Source organism: Acomys russatus, chromosome 6 (assembly GCF_903995435.1).
Source record: "Acomys russatus chromosome 6, mAcoRus1.1, whole genome shotgun sequence".
NCBI classification, from domain to species: domain Eukaryota; kingdom Metazoa; phylum Chordata; class Mammalia; order Rodentia; family Muridae; genus Acomys; species Acomys russatus.
In genome coordinates this window covers 41,686,114-41,708,932 of record NC_067142.1, presented here as the reverse complement: position 1 = coordinate 41,708,932, position 22,819 = coordinate 41,686,114, and the positions used below count along the sequence as shown (strand labels likewise).

At 35.5% G+C, this 22,819-nt stretch overlaps 1 protein-coding gene across 1 annotated transcript in view; it reads left to right on the top strand.

Annotated features, from left to right (window-relative positions):
* Positions 1 to 22,819, top strand: part of Cdc73 (cell division cycle 73) — a 101,349-nt gene that overhangs the window by 53,570 nt on the left and 24,960 nt on the right. The window contains exons 11-13 of the mRNA XM_051147521.1: positions 12,162 to 12,219; positions 21,795 to 21,830; positions 22,117 to 22,204. Coding sequence (XP_051003478.1) covers positions 12,162 to 12,219; positions 21,795 to 21,830; positions 22,117 to 22,204 — 182 coding nt within the window. The remainder of the gene's footprint in view (positions 1 to 12,161; positions 12,220 to 21,794; positions 21,831 to 22,116; positions 22,205 to 22,819) is intronic.

Genomic DNA, 22,819 nt, shown 5'->3' with positions numbered 1-22,819 from the left:
ATTATTATTATTAATGGATATTTTCATGTTAATCTATTTATGCTAGATTTTTAATTTCACTTTTAAAATTATCTCCATGGACCAATGTTAACACTTTATGATTTAGAAACTGTTACTTAAAAGCTTCCTTCCTGTTTCACTAATGTACTGATAGCAACTATTGATAGCTCTTTGTTTAAAGTTGTATTCATTGATACTGTAATGACATGTGACTGACTACTGTGCTGGTGTTGTAATCTGATGCTAATGTTTTGACTTGTAGTATCTTGTAGCTCAATAATACTTAAAATTTTCTGATATACTCTTGAATTGTGTTTGTTATCTCTCTCTGAGGAGATAGATATTAAGAGAAGATATTACTATGAACTGTTAAGATTTTGTTTTGAAAGGATTTTTCTGAAAAGTCCTCATGATATTAAGATCATATTTGATGCTATTTAATAGAATTTTACTGCACTGTTTCTTGATAGCCATTTTAAAGAAGGTGCTTTAATTTATTAGATAAGGAATCAATTTGACCTAATTTGCCAGAGGATTGCTGGTTTTCTTTAAAAGATTTTTTTAAAGGATTTTCTTTTCTTCTTAGTTTAATTTCTTAGAATCTTTTCAGAACATCTTGTTCCTATTTGATTTTTCTCTTAATGTTTGCAATCCTGCGGAACTACTCCCAGCTGCATATTTAGTTGAATAAAGCAATAACAGCGCGTATCTCCTAGAGAAGGCAGATTTTAAAGCCGTGTGTTTAGAGACCCCTTTCATAGTTTCAAGGGCAGGGAACTGTGGGAACTTGTTTATCAAGTGTATTGCTGTCTCTAGGGCGATAAAATCCTAACACATTTAATGAACATCGTACACAAGACAGCGACATACCTTTCTTTCTTGGTCAGGCCATTTAGATGGAGAGGATTATGCCCACTGAAAACACTTTTGGCACGCCATCACTTCAGCAAAAAACGGTGCTATCGAACATGCGCACATCCCCCAACAGTCTGCCTCCTGCGATTGCTTTTCACAGTATCCAAAGTGTCCGTCTGTCGGGGTGTCTTCAAGTTACCCTTCTTGTCCATACGTGTCCTGATCTTCAGAGATTTTCCATTTCTTTTTTTCCTTTCTCTCTTTTAAACAAAAGAGCTGTAGTTTTCTGTTCTGTTTGGTGCACTGTTGACTCTTCCCGACAGTTGATGCATTGAAGCCCTTTACATCTGCTGTATTCCCAGCTGGACAATGCAGTGCTGTGCTGTATTCTCTTCTCAGTATCCGTGTTTCTAGGAGCTGAGCTGCAATGTAAAGCAGCAGAGCTGAGGCTTAGTGTTTCAGTTGCGTTGGAAAAAAAAAAAAAAGGGCTTTGCCTCTCCCTGTCGTTGTTGCCTGGCAGCTGCAGGAAGGATTTTTTTTTTAAAGCTGTTTTACTGGGGTTTTAGTCTGTAATGTGAAGTCCACGGTCTTCTGTGCTGCACAGGCAGGCAGCAGTTTAAATGTGGGCTTGACAGATGCTCTCTCTGACAGAGCAGAATTTAACGTCACTGCTTGGCTGAGTCCCACGTGATTGTTTGCATTCATTTTGACTAAAAACCTAAGGTAGGGAAAAGCTTAGAAATCTTGCTGCTATGTGATACATAATATTTATTTAGAATAAATACAAGAATGATTATGAAATGAACATTGTTTTTTTTAAATCTTTATTTGAACCTACAACCTTTCTAAATATTTTCTGTGTTCGACGGTGGCTTTTTTTTTTTATAAGCTTTTGTAGAGTAGAAGTAACAAAAGCTTTTACACGTAAGTTGGTGTAAATTAACTCTTTAGTACATTCTTGCTCTTAAAGTTTCTTTTGTCTAAGTTGTTCTGATTTTCTAGTCTAGTTAAAACTCATCTATTATCTGTAACGTAGACTACCTCCCTGTTTTTTACAGCTTACCTTGGATTACTTTAATGATGTGATACAGCCTACTTTTTTGCTCTGTGCACTTTTTAGTGTTCTTGAACATAGTAAATTTAATTTTAAATCACTTTCTTGTTCTCAGCATTAAAATTTTTCGTTTAAAGTGACATGTATCATAGAATTAAAAATGATATAGTAGACACAACATGCATAGCTTTTCTTGGTTGCTGAGTTCTACATGATCGGTTATACTTTAAAGACTTTAGGTAGAGAAAAGCTTAGAACTTTCGCTTCTTCTAAGTAGTAAGTATATTTATATATATTGCACATGTGTTTGTAAACCAAATATAGTGATGAGCTAAAGTACATTGCTTCTCATAATGTTTAATACTTTTAAAAATGGTTTTGTAAAATGCCGTCAAACAGGTATTGTAAACATTAGAGAAACTGAATTCTTTCTCTGATATATTTATCTAGGATCTTGGGTACTTGGAAATCTTCCCCCCTCCCCCCTTACAGTAGCACTGGGGCAGGTATTTTTATCACATGTTTTTATGGCCATAATTAACATTTCCTCTGATAACCTAGAAACATGAACTACTAGCAATTTATAATTTTAGAGCTTATATTATATATTTTAGGGGTACAGGCTCCATTTCCTCTGTTTCTCACATAGCATCATATGTCATTTCAGGTGAATAGAAAGTATATTTCCTCTAATAGTTTTAAATTATTTCTTTTCATGTTTTATTGACAGTGTGCTTTCTTGGTTTAGGTGTACCCTATATCTTTCTTAGTTTGTGTCTTATAACCTTTAGAAATGTTAGAACAGTAAAAGAGAAAGAAGAGCGAAAACTAGGGGAGAAACTTAAAGCCTGGAAATTTGTCTTTGCTTAGTTACATTGTATGAAGAGGGATGGAAACTCTGGTTTCTTAGCATTTGGTTCTTAAAACTCCATATTGTAGCCCTCACTGCCATTGTCAGCTCCTCTGCCTCCTCCTCTGCCTCCTCCCTTTCCCCCCCACCTTGCCTTAGTTGTTAGGCAAACTGTAATAGGTAAAGGAATTATGTTTATTGACTCTGCTTAAATTATTTCTCCAAAGTAGATTCCTAATAGTAGGGCTTAACTTAAGTTAGGACTGTACAATTATTTATTCCAAATTAGACTGAGTGATAAGTAGCTGAGCTGGTAAACCACCTTCCTTTATGACAGGGTTACTGTTGTAGTGTCTACTTTAAAGATGAGGAACGGCTGCCTATAGTTGTGTCATGACCTAAACACCGGCTGATTACTGATGGGAATGAAGGCTAGCTGAGAATTTTGAAACTGGACTATTAGAAAATTTAAAATCCGATTTCCTATAATCTATTGTTAAACATTATACTACGTGACTGCTAGAGAAATTGTGTTTCCCCCAATATTGACCCTAATAATCAGTCATGAAATACTGAATGTATTTTTACTTTTTTATGAAATGTTTCTCAACAAACTACTATATGCTGACATATAATTTAAGGCATGGCTTATTAGTTTTTGGGATTATGAGGATGACTGAATAAATTCCCCATCCTCTTTCTAGGGAAGGACAAAAATAACTTTTTACCATTGTTGTTAATATATTTTAAATCCATCTTTTGGTGATAACTGAGAGCAAGACAGTGCTAGATATGTTCTCTACTTCTGACCTATGCCCCCAGCAACATGTTTCTTTTAGTTTTAATTTACAGTAGTTGTACATATTTATGAGGCCCAGTGAGATGTATAGTGGTCATCTCAGAAATGGCATATTCGTCACCCCAGAGATGACTCTTTTTGATATTGAACTGGATTTATTATGGATCTCAATTACTGAAGGCTTCATGGATAACTCAATAATGGTTCCCTTTTATGTTGGGTGGAAGCCTGAATTCCCCACCAGGGACATGTTTTTTACTACTGTTTGCTATGGAGCAAATGTTTATATGACAAGAAGATTCCTGAGATTGGTAACCAAAGGGTCCTGTGTGTCAGACATAATACACAGTAAGCAAGAATTTATTTCAAGGTGTAACTAATTACTGTACTTTTTTTCTTAAAATTTAATTTTGTCAACAGCTTAAAGTATAGAAAAACATCATCTATGAAATAAAATTTCATTTACTGATGTGTTCTAGCAACTTAAGGTTTCCAGACAAGAGAAATGGTAAAAATCCATGATTAAGGCAATCTTGTACAAATTCTTCCTTTAGTCTAGTTTTTTTTTTTTTTTTTTTTAATCTGAAATCTGTGGTTAAAGTTCCTCAATAAAGGTGGCAAATTTCTTCATTAAATTCAGCAAACTGACAGTTGCGTTGCTATGTTTTATAGGTTTATGGAAGTACTGCTTACATAAGTCTGTTTTTATTTTTTTAACATAGGCCTTATTTTTGACGGGTGGCGGGGGGGGGGGGGCTATTACTTTGGGCATCATGGCCCAGACTATCTAGCTGTTGATTTTTTATTTGCTTATTTTTAGCTGTTTATTTTTTATTGTAGAGATTTCCTAGACAAATCTGTAATAACCCTTAAGAAATGAAATTTAAAGAAGGGTTTTGTAATGCTTCCCGGTTGCTCCTTCCGAGCAAATGCACAAAATTATTTCTTTATTCATAGAATTACTGGTTCTGAGTGGCTTACATGATATAAACTAGCAATAACTTTGGGAATTATACATTCTTTGGTCTGTGTAAGTTCAATCATGTATCTTTGATTTTAAAAAAGATTGACAAGAAATGGGGGTAGAACACTTGAAACACTGAGCTATTATTGAATAACAGAAGAAGGGAGGCATAAGTCCGGACTTGTCTACATTGGTCTCCTTTCTGTTTGTGCTCATGACACGAACTAAATACTTTTTAATTTTAGTGCTAGATTTTTGTAACAACTTTCATCATTTTTTTTGAAAATTACTGTTTGACATAGGTACCCAGGGACCAGGTTTAATTTTATTGATGTTCCTTAATATGTATAAAAATATTTATTTGGAGTTTATATCCATTGGCATTTAAAAAAATACAGGGTTTTCCCATTGGATTCGTTTGGTTATTTGATGTTAGTAAATAGCTTTACCTCTTTAAAAATTGCTAATTAAAATAAGTTTTTTGTCAAATCCATTAGTTGTGTATGAACTGTTTTATTGTTCTTTGAACTTAGCATGTATTAGCCCATTTGTAAATTAGTAGTCTCAGAGTGACCACAAGTGTCAGTGTTTGCCTACCTTATTTTTCTTCCTCAGTTTTTCTTAAGTTGGATAGCAGATACTCATGTCAAGAGTTTTTCTTCACTTGAAAGCAAAGTTAAATATACATGTCTTTTTCAGAACTCGTTATCAGCACCTTTATTTCATTGCATATAATTAAACTATAAATACGATTCATAAACAATTAATCTAAAAGAGTATAATCATTTAAAATTGTCAGTGATTTGATCGATAAATCATTATGCTTGCTTGCATGCTCTTTGTGAGTTAGCAGTTTTAGTTGGGTATTTTTTTTTTTAATTAAAACTAGAGTTGATTGTTGTGGAGATGGCTCAAGGAATAAAGCACTTGCTGTTCAATCATGATGACGAGGTTCATATCCTCAGTCTGAACTTTTTTTTTTTTTTTTAAAGAAAGGTTGTACAAAATGTCATCTACATTTTATACTTGAAACTAAAGTATTTGATGTTTATATCACTTAATGTTAGTCATGAATTGTGATTGATACAAGTATAAAATGTGTGTCTTCCAAGAAAGGGATTGGGTGACATCTCAGTTCGTTGGTAATTTGAGGGAAGGACTCCATTGTATGGAGAGCCATAGTAGTTAATAAGTTTTGCTTGTTTTTGAGAATAAGGTCTTTATTTGTAGCTCCAGCTATCCTGGAACTCCTTGTGTAGATGTTCCAGCCTGGTCTCCAACTCACAGAAACCTGGCTGCCTCTGCCACTCCAGTGCTGGCATTAAAGGTGTGCATCACCATGCATGGTTTGTTAATAATGTTTTATGGGTCAGTTTGTATCTAAGGTCAGCACATCCATAGGTAGGTTCAAAAAGCAGCTGTGAATGTATCTTAGATCCGATTAAGGGTTGCTTCCTGATTATATTTAATGTACTAAGTCAGTACTACTACATTTTGATGTTTTTTCACTCATAATTTTATCTGTAATTGCTTATAAAAATATACCTGAAGAGTGCTCAGACTTTGGAATAGTTGATGAGCATAATGTGATTGTCTGGGAATAGTACTCAATCCTAAACATGAAGCTTATATATTTTTCATACATGCTTTATATACATCTGCTGGGCATAGTTTCATGTTTTTATGTAGTTTTCACTGACTCTTACATGAAGTCAGGCTTGGAAGTTTTATAAATAAGGTTTTCAGTTAGAGATGCTCAACTGGCTCTGTGTGTGGGGGGGGCGGGGAGAGATATCAATCTAACTATTCTGTTGATCCATGAATGTGGGAAGTCTTTTCATTTTCTAATGTTTTTAGTTTCTTTAGAGGTTTAAAAATTTTTAATATTAAGATTTTTCACCTTCTTGGTTAGGTACATCCCTTTCTTGCCCCACCTATAATACAACACACACACACACACACACACACACGAAAGAGATAGAGGGAGAGACCAGAAATTGGCGTACATATTCATGGAACTTCAAGAGTCCAACATTGTACAGTAACACACTGGAGACTGAGAAAGTAATTAGTATTGTTCAAGTTTGAATCCCACAAGAACCCATGGCATGTAAGTTACAGTAAGATGTTAAGGCAGACAGGGAATTTATTTCTCAGTTTGAAGACACAATTCATTCTCTGTCCTTTTGTTCTGTTTGGGTCTTTAATGGGTAGATGACTGCCACTTATTTTGGGGGATACAGTGCAGTAGGCTTTACTCAGTCTAAAACCCTTATACACATCTAAAATAATATTGACCCTTTCTAACTGGCACACACAACTTCCTATTGACATTGTCCTTATCTTGCTTTCAACTAGAGAAGTCTGTCAGTGACACACATAAACTATTTTGCATCAGCAGACATTTTAGGAAAAATTTAATGTTAAATCGGTGGAGATTATTTTCGTGGTTCTCCTGTCCCTCTTAAATAATTAAAAACAATTTTTTTATAAATATATATATATATGTATATATTTCCTTCTTTTTATGATTCATTCATTGTTTAGACCAGTTTAACATTTAGGCATCAAAACGGTACAAATGATAAAGTGAAGTGGTATAAATTTTTAATATTACTGACTGGCATTGTGTTTTTCAATTTTGTATTACTTATAATGAGTATTATATTCCTTTTAAATATGAATAGATTTTGATAGCAATTGATTTAGTATTTCTTTTGTTAAGATTAAAATACTAAAGGCATTGTGTAGTTAAGGTGGCAGAAACCCTCTCAAGTCAGCATATATAAAAAAGGCAAATACATTATAATAATAGAGGGGTGTAATATATGAAATTTAGGTTTTTCCTTCCTGTTTTGTCTCATTTTTATTTTTATTCAGATTCTGTATATGGGATAAAATGTGCTTTGCTTTTCTGAGTTTGCCTTATTTTGTTTAACGTAGTAATTTTTAGTTCCATACATTTCTTTTCTTTCCTTTTTTGATCAGTGACAGTTTTATTTAAGTGATTTCCTTTGGTATATTGACTTTTATATTTTGACTCAATGTTTGCCAATGTGGTGTATTTCTTGCAGACAATGAATTGTTGGGTTGCATTTTCCTGATCCATTTAGCTAATCTTTTGAGAGTTTGAAGCCCTTTACATTTAGGATTATTATTGAGATAAACTTACTTATTCCTATAATTTATAGGTTTTTTTTAGTTGTTTGGGTTGGGTGGTGTTTCTTTTTCTTGACTCTATTATGGTTTTCTAGTTTGCTGAATTGGACATAATTGATTCACTTTTAGTCTTCCTTGTTCATCTGTTGTTCCCATGACTTAAAAAATATTCTCATGATTCTTTTTCTTTCCTCTTCTTGTTTATAATTCCCTCATATATCTAAAAAGTGCCAGCTTGACTGTCATACAGTACATTGATTTGGATTTGTTTTGAAACAACTTATTTTATCCATCATTACAAAAACAAACAGTAACTACTGAAGGTGATGCAGAGATGGTTCAGTGGTAAGCACTTGCTGCCCCTGCAGAAGCCTTTTATACAATTCCAATGCTCCCATGACAGCTGACAACACGAACATTTAAAGCAGAGAAACCCCCTGAGTTTGCTGTGGTGTAGGAGAGGCAGTTCTGTTACTGGAGGACATTTTCAGTGCTTTCTAGGAGCTTAAATATATTTTGTGCTTATTCTTTCTTTAATCATAAAATAACTGTAACATATGCCATTTTGTCCACTTCTGAATTCAAAATTCAGTGACACCACATCATTTAAAATGTACAGCTATTCTTGATATCTCTGTGAAATCATAAAATGTTCCCGTCTTTTCCTTCCCATTTACTGGCATGGCATATGTGTGCTAACATAACCTGGAAATACTTTGCCTACTTGTTTAAGCAGTAGGTACTGTATTTCTTAGCACCAGAAGATCTTAAGACTGTCTCATTCACTAAAATAAGAGCTACTTATAAAGAACACATCTTGTTTTTTGTCTTCTTCAATATTTCCTGGAAACACAGTTCTGTCATTCTATTCTCCTTCCATATACATTGAGTTACTTTAACTTTCCCAAAATATTTCATGTCCAAATGTAGCTGTAATGCTTGATTCTTCCCACGCTTCCTCCCAAGAGCAAGCAAGTTTCCTTTCCAGTTAGCACAGCTTGTCAGCACCTTTGGTGGTTTTCTGTTGATAACTTTCTTTCTTTCCTTTCCTACCCCCCCTTGCCCCCTCCCTTGAGACAGGGTTTCTCTTTTTAGCCTTGGCTGTCCTGGACTCACTTTGTAGGCCAGGCTGGCCTGGAACTCACAAGAGATCCACCTGCCTCTGCCTCCCTGAGTGTTCGGATTAAAAATATGCACTGCCATGGCTGGGTGATAACTATTTTTTTATGGTTGGGTTTCCAGCAGTCCAAATATCTTTTAAAAACAACAATATTCCCAGTCTATTTAGTATTACTGCTAAATTACTATTCTTGTTAATTCATGCCTGACACAGCTATATACCTTTGAAAGTATTTCACCTTTTACTCTTTATCTTTATAGTAAAGAGTTGTAGAATTGTTACATTGTTTCTTAGATCTCTTATGCAATGGCTTATCTAATTTTATTTCAGAGCAACAGAGATCCAAGTATAATGTGCTTTTTACACTGAGCGTTGGCTAGGGAACCCTGGAAATGGTTATAAATTAATGACATGACACAATAAGGATATTCCTAGTTTTGTCTTATTCATAAAGTACTTGTTCAACAAGTACAGTGTTGTGTCACACTGTATAACTGTGTATGGAGTCACATTAAGCAAAACTACTCTAGTGATTTAGACAACTCAGATAACTGAAGAAGATAACGTAGATAAGTTTTTCTTTGTCAACTCACAGGGATTTGGTTCAGTAAATTGAGGCTAAAAGGTATGTAAGTGGTGTACAGAGTGATTAAGATGAGGGATTTTAATGATTCATGCTATGAAGAATTGTTAGAGGAAACGTAGAACTTGAATGCCAGTAGGACAAGGCAGTGGGGGTTAACAGAGGGAATTGTGTTGTTTTATATGTATTTATTTATGCCAATTATGCCTTTCCTGCCCATAAGTTATCAAAGGATATTATCAATGATTCTAGGCTTAACCACATAGTTCAACTTTATGGTTAGAATTCTTATTTATTTATTTTTATTTTGAAAGCAGTTTAATTATACATCTATTTAACAATGGTTAGAATTCTTATCACCTGACTCTTATTTATAAGAAGTAACCTCAGAAAAGGCTCTTTGACCTAGTTAGATTATGTGCCTTTTCTTGTGACCAGGGAGTGTTTGCTTCATTGAGAAGGATTGTTTATTGTACAAACTGAAAACGTTATTAATATTTAAAAGGATCAAGGTTTGAGTTTATTCAAAAGTAGACAAATTCTTAAAGTTTATTTGTAATGGAAAAAAGTTTGTATGTGTGTTGCTTCCATGCTCCAGTCTTTTGCCTGGTCTATTATGACTGGAAGAAGAAGAAGAAGAAGAAGAAACCCCACCATTACAATGAGTCAACAAATAGTTGGTGCCTATTGTGTTCTAGGCAGTGGTATTACAAAGTATGAAACGAGTCTCTGAAGCTGACCTTAGAGATAAATATAATCAAAAAGTTTCCTAACTTATATTAAGCTCTCAATTTTCACTTTAGGGATAGCTTATATTATTTTACATTTAAATTTTTTACTTGCATTAATTTACTTGCATTAATGATCTTATTGTAAATAAGCATTACGGGTTTTCAGAAAATGAATACATGCATGAAGTTGGCACTCAGAATAACTGGTAGATACAGTGTGCCTACTAACTGCATAGAAGAAAGTGCATTTGAAAAAGATACTTCACTGTCTTTAAGTGCTTTGGACCCCAAGAGTGTTTGCTAGTAAATATTGTAGCTATTGTTTTTCTGAAAAAAAAAAAAAAAAGAATGGTTTCTATGACATTGTAACTGAAGGCTAGGAGTATCATTATACTAACAGTGAAGGTATTCCCTCTTTTAGCTTTTAAAAGTGGTGTGGGATATTGTCCTAATTCTAGATTATTTTTCATGTAAAATCTCCTTTTAATAATCATTTAGTAATCTTAAGTGCTCCTTGTGATAATAGCTGATTTTGGTTACGGAACCATAACTCATCTTGATACTTGTCAAATTCTTTTCCATTGAGAATACAATGAGGATAAAATCTCCATACAGCAATGGTTTTGAAGCTTATTGTTTGAAGCTTTCTGTAAAGAAAAATGGGTTAAAAATTGTTGTGAATATAGTAGAAACCATTGCACAAAAGGCAGATGCCTTACTAACTGAAGTATTTCAGAAGTATCTTCCTGAGTATACTTCAACACTTAGTATATTTTCTTATACATATTACATCCCAGTAATTAACATTTATTATTATTTTTTAAAATAAAGATTCTTATTTGGTTATAACTTAAGTATAGCAAAAAAATATTTTTAAAATATTTTATTTAATTTTTAATTTATGTGCATTGGTGTAGGGGTGTCAGATCTTGGAGTTACAGACAGTTGTGAGCTGCCGTGGGTGCTGGGAATTGAACCCAGGTCCTTTGGAAGTGCAGGAAGTGCTCTTAACCACTGAGCCATCTCTCCAGCCCCGCAAAAATATTTTTTATAAATGAATTTACCTGGGTATTGAAATTTTTTACATTTATTTTATATGTGTGTATAGGTGGAGGAGCAATGCATATGGAGGTGAAAATACCACAGGGCTCTCGCCTTCCACCATGTGGGGAAAGGGGCTTGAACTCAGGTTCTCAGACTTAGTAGCAAGCCACCCATACCTGTCAAGCCATCATACTGGGTCATTTTGTCCTGGCTATTTTAAAGACCTTTACTTATTTGAAAGAGAGCCCCACTTTAAAGATGTACCAGAAAGTACTATTATATCTTTTTAACTTGAAATTGTGTGTCATTTATCCATTTTGGCACTTTTAGGGGAAATCGTTTGAGTTGACTTTAAAATAGGTAGACTACGATATGTCTAACATGTACATGGCCTTAAGCTTGATCCCCAACACTTCATTAAAAATAAGCTTCAAAAGTTAACCCGAAAAAGTCAAGCAGTACCGTTTTTGTATCATCATCATCATCATCATCCTCCTCTTCCTCCTCCTCCTCCTCCTCATCATTTAGGCAAATCATTAAAAGTATTCCATTCTTTTAGTACTTGTTCATTAGTAACACTGTACTTTTTCAGTAAGTATCTTCACTAGTATACCTTCTTAAAAATAGAATAAAAGATAAGGAGGGCTTTTGTTTACTTGTTTATTTTGCCTCGTGGTTTTAAGGTCTATTGCATCAAGGCAGACAAGGCATACCACCACCAGCAGCTCTGGCTGTGGCAGTGGTAAATTTTTTTAGGTTCAGGGGGTCTTTTTGAGACAGGATCTCATGTGTAGCTCAGAATGGCCTGGAGTTCACTTATATAGCACCAGCTGTTCTCAGACACACAGTAGTCTTCTGTCAGCCTCTTAAGTAGGTTAATTTTTAAACTTATAGGTCTGGGCCAAATGACTGACTGAGATGTGCAATATGAGATCTCTTTAAACTGTTTAATTGTTATGTAAATGAATTTTGATGTCACACATCAATTTTTATCTTTTAAAGGAAGGTGCATCTGCCCGTAAGACTCAAACTCCTGCCGCCCAGCCTGTACCTAGACCAGGTAAAAATATAAAACTGATTTTTTTCTAGATCGTCATATAAATGGATGTTTTTTGATGTGTAGTAATCTGAAGAAATCATTGTTTTGCTTAAATACAGTGAAAGACCATTTTTCTTCAAATTAATCATCAGCATTCCTTAAGCAGTTCTTAAACTGGTGATATATACAAAATACTTACTAGACCTTGGCCAGCATCATTCATTAATATTTATATTCTTAACAGAAAAACATAAAGAAGTTAAAATGAATAGTTTTCAGAATCTTTGAAGTTTTGATTTTTAATATTATTTACTGGGCTGTCTTTTTCTCAATTTGATTTAAAGGCTGGATTACTCATTTGTATATGTAACAAAATATCTGGCAAAAGCAACTTAAAGAATGGTTTATTTTTATTAAAAAATTAAGGGTACAGTTCATCACTGAGCGAAATTCCAGTGGCAGGAGCTGGAGGATGCTGGTAACATTGCATCTGGTCAGGAATCAGAGAGAGGTGGACAATTTGGCTCACTCCATTAGCTTTCTCCTTTGCATGCAGTATGGGACCCCTGCACCTGAAGTAGTGCCTCCTATGTTCAGGGTGACTCTTCTTATCTCAATTAGTATGATTTATATAATCCCTTACAGATGCTTCTGGAAGCTAACATCATTTAGACAGTCTCTCTCAGATGCTTCTAGAGCTTGTTAGGTTGACAGTCAAGATCGACATCACAAGAATCATCAACAGAACAAGTTATGTGACTGTGTAACAGTAGCATATAAATTACACTATGGGGTCTGTTTTTGTTGTGTTTTATTTTGTTTTTGAGACAAGGTTTCTCTGTGTAGCCTTGGCTGTCCTGGACTTGCTTTGTAGACATCTGCCTACCTCTGCCTCCCAGAGAGCTGGAGTTGTAGGTGTATGCCAGTGTGCTTGTTTCATGGGGACATTTGTTTGAACAATTTGATGTAGTTGAAGAGTTAAAGGACATTTTTAGATGATGCTTTTAATTTGGTTAAGATTTTTTTTGTATTCCTTTACTCAATAATTCTTTGTTTTAGATTCATGATATTCTATGCAAATTTGGAATATTTTTTCTACAGAAGTTCAGCATATGTTGGTGAGCACTTAGAAGTTCTACAATCACTTTTTAAAATAGTTGGTAAGCAAGGGTACTATCAAAGCTATTTTAGCATATATCTCTTCTCAGTACCTAAAAAATGATTCTTGTTGACCCATGTAAGCACAAATAGTATATTCCTAATTATTTCTGTGTATTAGGATAAGCTAAAGAGCACTTTGTAGGAAGAAGGAAAAAAGTAACATATGCAGGGATGACAGATGACTCTGGGTACAAAGAATAATGTCCATGAACGATAGCTACATTATAGAAGCAGGTGTGTAACCTTTCTGGGGAGGGAAGGATATGAAGTTGTGATTTGTCAGCCTAAAGAAGATCACATAAGAGATTCAAAAATTACAAAAAGGAAAGAAAACAAAAAAACGCTTTGAGTATTCTTATCCAGTTTTGTATTCGTGAATTAATATGAGCTTTTGTAGTTTCTAATAATAAGTATCAAAAAGGGGTAGAAAGAAGTTAATGATGTAAGAAGTCACGACTCAAGTGTTGTGTGTGTGTAGAAATGGAAGTTAAGGGGTGTTTGTGTTTGAGTGTGAAATATTCCCCTAGTCTCATGTGTCTCAATACTTGTTTCTCAGGTGGTGATGTTATTTGGGAAAGTTGTGGAAGCTTCATGAGTGGAGGAAAGGCCCTGGGGGTAGACCTGGAGGCTTTCTATCCTGGCCCTACTTCATGTTTACTCTGTATTTACTGAGTGTCGATGCAGTGTGACCAACTGACCTGCTTCCTCCTCCATGCCTCCCTTGCCTGCTGCCATGTCTTCCCTGCAGTAATGGACTGTATCTCTTTGAAACTGTAAGCCAAAATAGACCCTTTCTCCTTTAGACCGCTTTTGCCAGTTTTTTTTTTTTTCTTTCTTTTTTAAGTATGTTTGTGAGATTGCATGTGTGCACACTGCATTCCACAGAGCATATATGTGAGCCAGAGGGCTGTTTAGGGTGTTGTTTCCTTTTGAATTCTGGGCATTGAGCTTAGGTTGTTATGCTTGGCAGCAAGCACCTTTATCTGCTGAACCATCTTATCAGTCCTTGTTCAGGGTGTTTTGTCAGAGCAACAGATTAATTATGAAAAGAAGGGAATTGGGTTCTATATAAGAAGACAATTATTTGTGAAGTATTGGGTTCTAAAAATTTCAACTCTTAATATCCTATGCTGCTTTTTTCATGTGTACCCAAGAACACAGAAGTTTTAGCTAATGGAAGGAATTTAATCTAAACTAAATGTTTAAAATATCTCAGATATGCCCTGCTTATGCCTGTGAGCTTTCTTATTTTATTTATACCTTTAGTTCCTTTTTTTTTTTTTTAAGAGTCAGTGTATTCTGCAGCTTAGACTAGCAAGCCTAGACCTTGATCTCTTAATCCTTCTGTATGAAGTTCAGGTGTTGCAGGTACACACCATCATGCCTTGCCATTTACTCTCTGGGTTAATTTTGTTTTGTTGTTGTTGTTGATAGAATCTTTTTCAAACTAGACCTTCGTGCCTTTGCTTTCTGTACTGGTATTGTAGACACGCTTTCTTACACTTGGCATCATTAATATTTGCTTCCATATACCCACAGCGCTTACCCACCACTCTTTTTTTTTTAAAGATTTATTTATTTATTTTTATTATGTGTACAGATTTCGTTATAGATGGTTGTAAGCCACCATGTGGTTGCTGGGAATTGAACTCATGACCTTTGGAAGAGCAGTCAGTGCTCTTGACCTCTGAGCCATCTCTCCAGCCCCTTACCCACCATTCTTAAAGAAATTTAGACACTAGTACTAGATTGGCCTTAAAAACCACTTTAAATGGATGTTTATGGCTTGAAATCTTTATTTGTCCTAATTTTTTGAGCACTTTTGTGAAATAAACTTGTTAAATTCAAGCCAGCTCCCCACCTCCCCAGCTTCAAGAATAGAGAAGATTGTTGGGGGGGGGGGGGCACAATCAAATTCAGGGTTGTGATGGCTGGCAGAGTTCTAGTAAAGTACAGTTTTGAAAGTTGTCACAATTACAGAACATAGCAGTCACAAGCAGCAGCCCTCTAACCCTTCCCAGATTTCTACTCAGAAAAACAAATTCCTTAATGAAAGCTGTGTCTTAGGACTATCAGTCCATCTGCTTTAGGGGAGTGGGCTCTTTTAACTTAACTCTGGTTTCAGAGACCACAATCAAGAGTCTGAAAAGGGAGACTCCAGCAGGTACAGTTTTCCCACTGTGCTTCTTGGCTTGTCACATCCCCACCCCATGGTTGCCAGTGAGACCCACCTCCCATCCAGGGACTGAAAGCAGGAACACTGGGTTGGGGTGTTTTAGTCCTGACCCAGTGTTTTCTCTTGACAGGGAAACCACTTGTGACTACAATTTCATGTACTACTACTAGTAAACTCATTTGAAATGAATTTAAGTAGATTATAAATTAGCATAGTGAAAGGATAAGATTATTTTATTTTTGCTAGTTTATTACTTTATTATTTTGAGATAGGATCTTATAGTGTAAACCTACCTGTAAAACTCATTTTGTAGGCCAGGTTGTCCTTGAACTCAAAGAGGCCCACCTTTCTCTACTTCCTGATTTGGGATTGAAGATATCCCACTGTGCCCAGCCTTCTTGCTTTAAATCGTTTGCTTATAATTTAGAATTCTTCTTAAATAATTGGCCTATAGCGCGCTCTCTCTCTCTCTCTCTCTCTCTCTCTCTCTCTCTGTGTGTGTGTGTGTGTGTGTGTGTGTTGTACACTCATGTGAGATTGAGACTTGTTTACTTCAATCAAATTTCTTACGGTATTAGTTATTCAGCTTATAAGTGATTTGTTGGATGGATTACTTCTATAAACATCCTATAGTTTTAAATGTGTATGCTGAGCTGGGCAGTGGTGGTGCATGCGTTTAATCCCAGCACCTGGGAAGCAGAGGCCAATGGTTATCTGTGACTTCTAGGCCAGCCTGGCCTACACACCTAGTTCCAGGACAGCCAGGGCTAGGCTACACAGAGAAACCCCCAAAATGTGTATGCTGATAATTTCCAAATTTTTATGTTTGTCTAGCTTTGTCACTTGATACTGAAAATATTGTTTTTCACTTCTGTATGAAAATAAGTTGTAGGCATCTTAAAACAAATTAAACATTTTCCCTCCCCCATACACACTCCAAGATCTCTGTATATTTCAGTAAGTGGCACCACTATTAAGTCTGTTTTTCAGCCCCCAAACTAGTTAGCATTCTTCATATCTCCTTACACCTTTCCTTTCTTCTGAGTTCTCTCAGATTTACTTTTTATGCATACCCCCTTCACCTGTTTCACTTCTTAGTCTCTACCTTAAGACTCACCGTTTCCTTAAATTAGAGCATCTTTGTAGTCAGCAGACCATATTGTATCAGTCTGCTAATTTTCTGCTCTTTCTCTGCCCTCCCAAAGATAAAAGGTAGAAACTGTCAGAGGCATCTGAATATATAAAAATCTGTTTCATAATTCAATTAATTCAATCAATTTAATAGTAATTCTTACACCCTTTTCCCACTTAGCCTTAGAGAGGAGTAAAAAGCCTTCATTTAAATTACACATAATTTGACAAGGACTTTTTTTTTTTTAAACTAATTCTGTCCGAGTTTTTTTAAGCTCCTGCTGGCCAGAAGCTCAATGTTATATGCCAGAAAGACTGCAAAACCAAATATGCCTGCTTATGCTCCTACCTCCTGCTGGGGTTAAAGGCCTGTACCATGACATCTTCTCCAAAAGGTTCTCCTTTTATTCTCTGTCTAAATCTCCTATTTTTATTTTGTAGAAGATATAAGATGAAAATAGTATCGTGCCACTTTCTGGCTAAAAGTTATTAGGCTTTTACTAGGGGGAGGGGCACACCAAACATTTTAATATCCCTTTCAAATTAAAAGTTAATTGAGATTCCATATCATATGTGCCAGATTAGTGTGTTGTCAGACTGGTTGGTAGCACATATCTATAGACGCTGTTAGTAGTTAGAAGTGGGAAGATAAAGTGAGTTCAGAACTTAAATTCCTGTGGATTCAACCCACTAAATTGAAAAGTCTGTGAAGATAGATCCTGCTGCTGCTTGATGACTATATGAAATGTCTTGTGGAAAGGTTCTCCTTATGACATTTAAAATAAGGAATTCAATCATTTGTAACCAAGCAAAGGAACTATAATATTTCTTTTGGTTTTTATTGGTTGGCATATTGACAGTGGTTGCATTTGCTTTAGTAGTAGTGGTGCTGGTGGTGGTGGTGGTAGCAGCAGCAGCAGTAGCTGCAGCAGGGCTAAGTAAGTGACATAAATAGATTCCAGATCTGGCTAAGGATTTAGAATACACCAGTAGTTAAAATTTTTTTGTGGCATTTAGTAGGATGTAGGATTATTTCTTTTCTGCAGTTGATGAAACTGGGTAAAGTGAGTCACCTTACCAGTTTAATTTATATAGGCAATACCAAATGTGGGCATTGAGCATATTTTTTACCTGTTACTTTCTTCTGCTTCCCCTTAGCAAATTAGTCCCCTTTCTGTTCTTGTGGTGTGCATGGGCATATATTAATGTGTGTGTTTATAAAAAATAATCTAGGCTTCATATATGAGAGAAAGTATCCTGCTTGTCTTCCTGAATCTGGCTTAATTTTTTATTTGGTGTTATATGTTTGGTGGTCATAAGTTTTAGATGTCTTTCTCAATGACTCTCTACTTTGTTTTGAAACAATGATTTTAGCAAAATTGGAATTCATGGATTAGGCTAGATTGGCTGGCCAGTGAACTTCAATGACCTATCTTTAACCACCTCCCCAGTCTCGAGGGTTGTTACAGGCACACATCACTGTACCTGACAGTTGGTTAGGGTGTCCAAGCATACATAGATCTTTGTGCTTGCATAACAGACACTTTACTTGCTGAACCTTCTTCCAGACCATACTTGTTAGTCATTACAGCTGAATTAACTCCATTATGTATATATACTACATTTTGGGGGGGGGGTACTTAATCATCTTCTAATGTACACTTAGCAGTGGTTTATAGCGGAATCTTGTGGTTTTTGTTTTGTTTTGTTTTTAAGGAACCCACCATGTGGAAATCCATAATGGCTACTGTAAAATGTGGTTTTGCAATTAGTATGTAAATACCTCCCCTTTCAAATCCTTGCCAGTATTTTGTTATAATTTTTTTTTTAAGTTACACCAAGGATGAGAGGGACAGAGGGAGGGAGGGGGGAAGGGGGAGGGAGGAAGGAGAGGGAGGAAGGAGAGAGAGGAGAGAGACACAGACACAGAGAGAGAGAGATCGGGAGCCCTTGTTTGCCAAGGCACATGTACGGAAATCAGAATGCAATTGATCTCTTTCCACCATGTGTGGGGACTGAACACAGTTGTCATGTTTGTAAGCAAATGTTTTTGCCTACTGAGCAATTTCGCTGGCTTTTTTTTTTTTTTTTTCCCCATGTTACTTCTTACATAGGGGATAGAGAATCACAATCTAGTTTTTATTTGAATTTCCTTGATGGTTACGGATATTGAACCTTTTTCTTGTTATTTGTACTAAGATCTTTAAGCAGTATCTTCATTTTATATACCCATTTATTGACAAGATTTTGTGTGTGTGTGTTTAGTTTCTCAAGCTCTTTCTAGATTCAAGATATTAATCCTTTCTATAGTATGCACCTGACAAGTGCTTTCCCTCCTGTAGGTCGTTCACTCTACTGTTCTTATTGCTCTGCAGAAGCCTTGGACCCTCAAGTAGTTCATTTACCCGTGCTGTGGGTGTTTTCTGAACCTGGAGTCCTTAGAAGTCCTTAACAAAGTGTCCTCCTTCTGACCTCGCACTTGGAGAGTCATGTCTTCCCTTGAGGTCTTGGAGTCAATTTGAGTTGACTTTGTACAGGAGGAAAGAAAGGGAACTGGTTTCATTCTTTTCTGCATGTGGATATTTTCAGGCACTATTTTTTTTTAAGAGACTTATATTCTACAATGTATGCTGTTCATACCTTTGTAAAAAATTAAATGGCTATAGGTATGTGGGTTCATTTCTGAATCCTACATTCTATTCTTTTTCTCTATATGTTTGTATTTATGTTGGTACAATACACTTGTTGCTATGGCTTTGTAATATAATTTGAAACTAGGTGATTGTTCTTTTTGGTCATAATTTCGGTGGCCAGTTGAGAGATTTTATGTTTCCTTGTGAAATTTAGTTTTTTTTTTTTCCTCCTTCTCTATTTCTGTAAAGAATGTCATTTGAATTATTATAAGAATCACATTGAAACTAGATCACTTTTGATTGTGTAGCTATTTTCACAGTATTAATATTGTAAATCTATGAGCATACCATACAGAATTTTTATTGTGCCCACACAATTGTTTCTCTCTCTCTCTCTCTTTTTTTTTTTTTTGGTTTTTCGAGACAGGGTTTCTCTGTGTAGCCTTGGCCATTCTGGACTCACTTTGTAGACCAGGCTGGCCTCGAACTCACAGCGATCCGCCTGCCTCTGCCTCCCAAGTGCTGGGATTAAAGGCGTGCGCCACCACGCCCGGCTCTGTTTTTCTCTTCTTAATCAAGCTCATCAACATGAGTTTCACTGGGCCTCTGCTTTGCTACTTAAACACTTAAGCACAGGGAACCTATTACTTTTTTTTTTTTGAACTTTACATGTATGAGCTCTTAAAATTTTAATTTTTCCTGTACTTGGTCTTTTGAGACTTTATTTTAGCAAACGTTGCTTTACTTCCTAAATCTACCTGTAGATTCCCATGATAGAAAACAAATCTGACTGAAACGACATTGACATATATTTTCTTTCTCATCTCCCTCTCATAGCATCTTTTCTATGTAGTGTGTGCATTTTTCTATTTAATATATCTCTAGCTTATCCTCCACCAAATGCTATTTCCCAAGACTGTATTATATACCAAATAATATGATCTAGCTACTCACATTTATTCATGGTCCTAGAAATCAGTTAATAAAGTTTGTATGTTTCCTTGGGACAAGAAAAAATTAAATTATTACAAATATGTGTATGTGTGAGCTTGTCTTTGTAATGGTCATACTGTACATTCTATAATCATAACAAAATAACTATGCAGAGTATGAAGAATTCATTAGGATGTAGCACCTTGCTCCCTAAAGAATGGAGTTTATTTAAAAAATGGTTGTACTCTGTATTCACTTACAGGTGGTAACTTTCTGAGAATTGACTATGAATTTGAATCTTTCCCACCATTCACTAGTTTAATTATGTTACATAAAAGCAGTGGTTTTGGAGTTGCTAAAACACATTTTCCATGGAACAACTGTTATCAGTTAGGTATACTGTTTTGCGCCTAGTCTCAGAGACCTCATTCACAGTTAGCATCTCTTTGTCCTACCCTCATCTCCCCGCATCACCCCCCCCCCCCCACCTTGTGCATGTACCTGCAGTACATGTAGGTCCTATTACCATATTCTACCACAGTCTATCCTGAGAGCTTTACTCTCCCAAATGATTTGTTTCTTTTTTGGGGGGGGGGGTTGAGGGGCAGGGCTCAAGATAGAGTTTCTCTGTATTGCTTTGGCCATCCTAGAACTCACTCTGTAGACCAGAACTCACAGAGATTCACCTGCCTCCACCTCCAGAGGTATGTGAAAGGCATGTGCTAACACCACCCAGCTTCTGAATTTTTTCCGCCTAATGATTTATTTCTTAAATATTAGTATGTACTCTTTTTTTCTTCTATGTAATTTAATGATCTGGATAAGTGCTCACATTCTTGTGTGCTTCATCACAGTATGTGACACATAAAAAGTATTTCAGAAGATGTTATATAGATAAATAATAAAACCAAACATACAACACTATTTATTCTTTTCTATAGATAATGAATTAGTGCCATATGCTAACAAATATTTCTGTGCTGCTACAAATAGAATAATAAAACCAGAAATATTTGTGTTTTATAATGCAGCCATAGTTACTACCATTGAAGTCGTTTCCAGACAGTATAGATTACATAGATAATCAGATATAGTTGACTCACTGCTTTTAATGGTCTTTCTCTGAAGAAAAATCATTTAAAAATCTTAAAGACAGAAAAGAATTTAAAAACTATCTCAGATCTTAATCACCAATAACTTTTTCTCTTTCCTCAGTTTCCTTGCCTTGAATATACTGCATTAGAGATGTTCTTTTAGTACTCTTCTTTTACATTTATAACAGTTACTTGCTGTATTATAAAACTATTTTTTTTTTCTTTACCAGATGCAGACATCCATCTAGGGACATACTACATAGCACTGTTAAATTATTCATTTCTTATGACACCAAGTTGTTGAGTAATGCTACAACATTTTAATATTTGTAAAAAGCAGAGGCATAAAGTATGGAATGTTTTTGTTTCACCATGAGTCCTGTGAATATTGGCAATGTTCAGGCTTCCTTTTGCAAGTTGGAGAATTTTTTTAAATAAAAATTATAATATTGTGTTTTCTCTTTATAGTTTCGCAAGCAAGACCTCCCCCAAATCAGAAGAAAGGTATGATTGTCCCTTTGATTTACTTGAGGAGGTAAATGTGCATGAACTAGCTTACAAAATCAGGGCTAATATACTTAGGTATGTATATTGAGTGTATCTACTTAGTGTTTTTGCTTGGAAGGAAATAAGCTACATGTGCTATTAAATATTTTTTTCATTATTGCTACTTTAAAATCATTTAGTATAAAAGAATTAAGGTTATAAGTGTACAGGTTATTTAATGAAGGAAGTAATTTCAGTAATAATAACAGTGATGATGATTCTTTTTTACCTTAATTTCTTACAGGGTCAAGAACTCCCATTATTATTATTCCTGCAGCTACCACTTCTCTAATCACCATGCTGAATGCGAAAGACCTTCTGCAGGACCTCAAGTACGTAATTCACAGGCTTTGTTTGTTTTTTGTTTTTGCTTTTTTTCAGCACAGTGTTTCTTTGTGTAGCCCTGGCTGTCCTGGAACATACGCTGTGGACCAGGTTGGCTTTGCCTCTTCCTCCTGAGGGTTGGCGTTAAAGGCATGCCCCACTACCACTGCTAATTTATACTTTTAAAAAACAGTTAAATTTGTTCTTTATAAGACACTGATGTTACTATGTAGTTTTTAATTTGTTTTATTTTTTAAATTTTATTAATTTATTCTTGTTACATCTCAATGGTTATCCCATTCCTTGTGTCCTCCCATTCTTCCCTCCCTCCCCTTTTCCCCTTACTCCCCTCCCCTATGACTGTGACTGAGAGGGACCTCCTCCCCCTGTATATGCTCATAGGGTATCAAGTCTCTTCTTGGTCACCTGCTGTCCTTCCTCTGAGTGCCACCACGTCTCCCCCTCCAGGGGACATGGTCAAATGTGAGGCACCAGAGTACGTGAGAAAGTCATATCCCACTCTCCACTCAACTGTGGAGAATATTCTGACCATTGGCTAGATCTGGGTAGGGGTTTGAAGTTTACAGCAGTATTGTTTTTAATCTTTTGATATTATAATATAA